The following is a 1,699-nucleotide window of genomic DNA, read 5'->3' on the forward strand; positions in this document are numbered from 1 at the left end:
ATGATCCTTAGTATATGTAGAATGTTCTTCTGTCATCATAGCATATTAAAATGATTCTGATGTTGATCTACAGAAAAATGAAACGTCTATTGATTGTTGATACGACTTTTTCAGAGGCACAAAAGTCAGAAACTGTCAAATCCTACCTCTCTGGACATTACTCAACTGAGGGAAAATCTAGTGTCTTAGGACTTTATGCAGGCTCCTCTGGGGCATACAGCTGTTAGTGTTGTGAACACAGTGGTACATTTCTACCAAAATAAAAGACAAAGAGCAAATAAACCATTCACTGATTATGGAAATGTCAATGGCTCTCTGACTGGTTGACTAGCCAAGAAGGCTACTGTTAATTACTAAACGGCCAACAACCAACCAAGTCATTCATGTTTAGATTGCAGAAGCTTTAAGAGTTGTAAGCTGGGTCAGTGCTTGGTTAGTTTGCTTGGTTTCTCAGAATCCTTAAGGGGTAGTTGACACCTAGCAAGTGCTTTACTCTGACATTTAAATCAGTGGCAAAAACACGAGTCAGGATCGACCCTAATGTCCCGCACTCAGACAGACATCCTCTGGGTACTGTACAGGTTAATGTGTTGACGGGTACAGTGTCACCCATAAATATGTTAGAAGCAGTGAACAGTAGGAGAGTGAAAGCAGAGTGTGTGGCCTCACTCCCCTTTATAGTGAGGACGCCTCTTCTCCTTGAATGCAGCCAAACCCTCCAGTCGGTCTTTAGTTGGTATCACCTGCAAAACAATAGAAATGTGTCAGTACAAAAAAGATGAACATCTTTAGCAGTGTTCCTGATTTTCTATAGTCAGGGTGAACTAAATGTAAAAAGCACCTTTCAGTGTAACACAACACCAGCACTAATTACACCTGAAGTAACATCTCTAAAATCTCAACAAAACATGAGAAAAGGGCTGATTAGATTGGATTATGCTGCATTCATGTATTAAAAAGACTGACGTAAGCCCCTGACTTGATTACTTAAACTTACATGAAGTCTCCAGTATTAAAAATGTTTTTGACCACTGTTGGTTTGTTTGTTTGTGCACAGGGATACGCCATCCTGCCTGTGGTTTCACATTACGTGACGACATTACATGTTGTGTATGTTCTGTGTGGCTAACAGCACAGAAACCATCTTTGAACAATGTGTGAACACTCCTAGGTCAAAGACGTAAGGTGTCTTTCCTCTTCACATTCTGATGACATTTCATGAATGTGTAAGTCTTAACTTCGCTTCCACCCTAATACAGATTTCATACAGCAGGTTAAAGAATGGTACAGCGAATTGTTTCATTACTAACCTGGGCATAGCATGCCTCTTCAATTGCCAGACCTGTAGATAGATCGACCTGAAACAGCATGTGACATCTTTTGGTCAGCGTTCACATTGCAGTCTCTCATGTGTGACTCAGTCCTGATGCTTTCTAATAAACAACACACTGTGCAGCCACATGTTAGCGTTTCTCTGCTACACGGTATGAAGGAACACCAAGATGACTTTATTTGTCCTGAGAGAAGTGTGTCGTGGACAGACTGCCACATTAACACATAAGTGCAGTAAGAGAAAAAGTGCATTCACATACATGCAACACAGCATCTGCCGGTCCTGAGATTGGCTAATAGAGGAAAGCTCTTGTATATTTTTTATACATGTTACAATTTTAGTGGAAATATAACACACACACACACA

At 40.4% G+C, this 1,699-nt stretch overlaps 1 protein-coding gene across 1 annotated transcript in view; it reads right to left on the bottom strand.

The window, feature by feature from the left end:
• Positions 1–292: 292 nt before the first annotated feature.
• auh (AU RNA binding protein/enoyl-CoA hydratase) overlaps positions 293–1,699 on the bottom strand; it is an 8,617-nt gene continuing 7,210 nt past the window's right edge. Inside the window, exons 9-10 of the mRNA XM_019272148.2 lie at positions 1,311–1,358; positions 293–743 (exon numbers count right to left, since the gene is read on the bottom strand). Coding sequence (XP_019127693.1) covers positions 666–743; positions 1,311–1,358 — 126 coding nt within the window. The 3' untranslated portion in view covers positions 293–665. The remainder of the gene's footprint in view (positions 744–1,310; positions 1,359–1,699) is intronic.

This window comes from Larimichthys crocea, chromosome I (genome assembly GCF_000972845.2).
Source record: "Larimichthys crocea isolate SSNF chromosome I, L_crocea_2.0, whole genome shotgun sequence".
NCBI classification, from domain to species: domain Eukaryota; kingdom Metazoa; phylum Chordata; class Actinopteri; family Sciaenidae; genus Larimichthys; species Larimichthys crocea.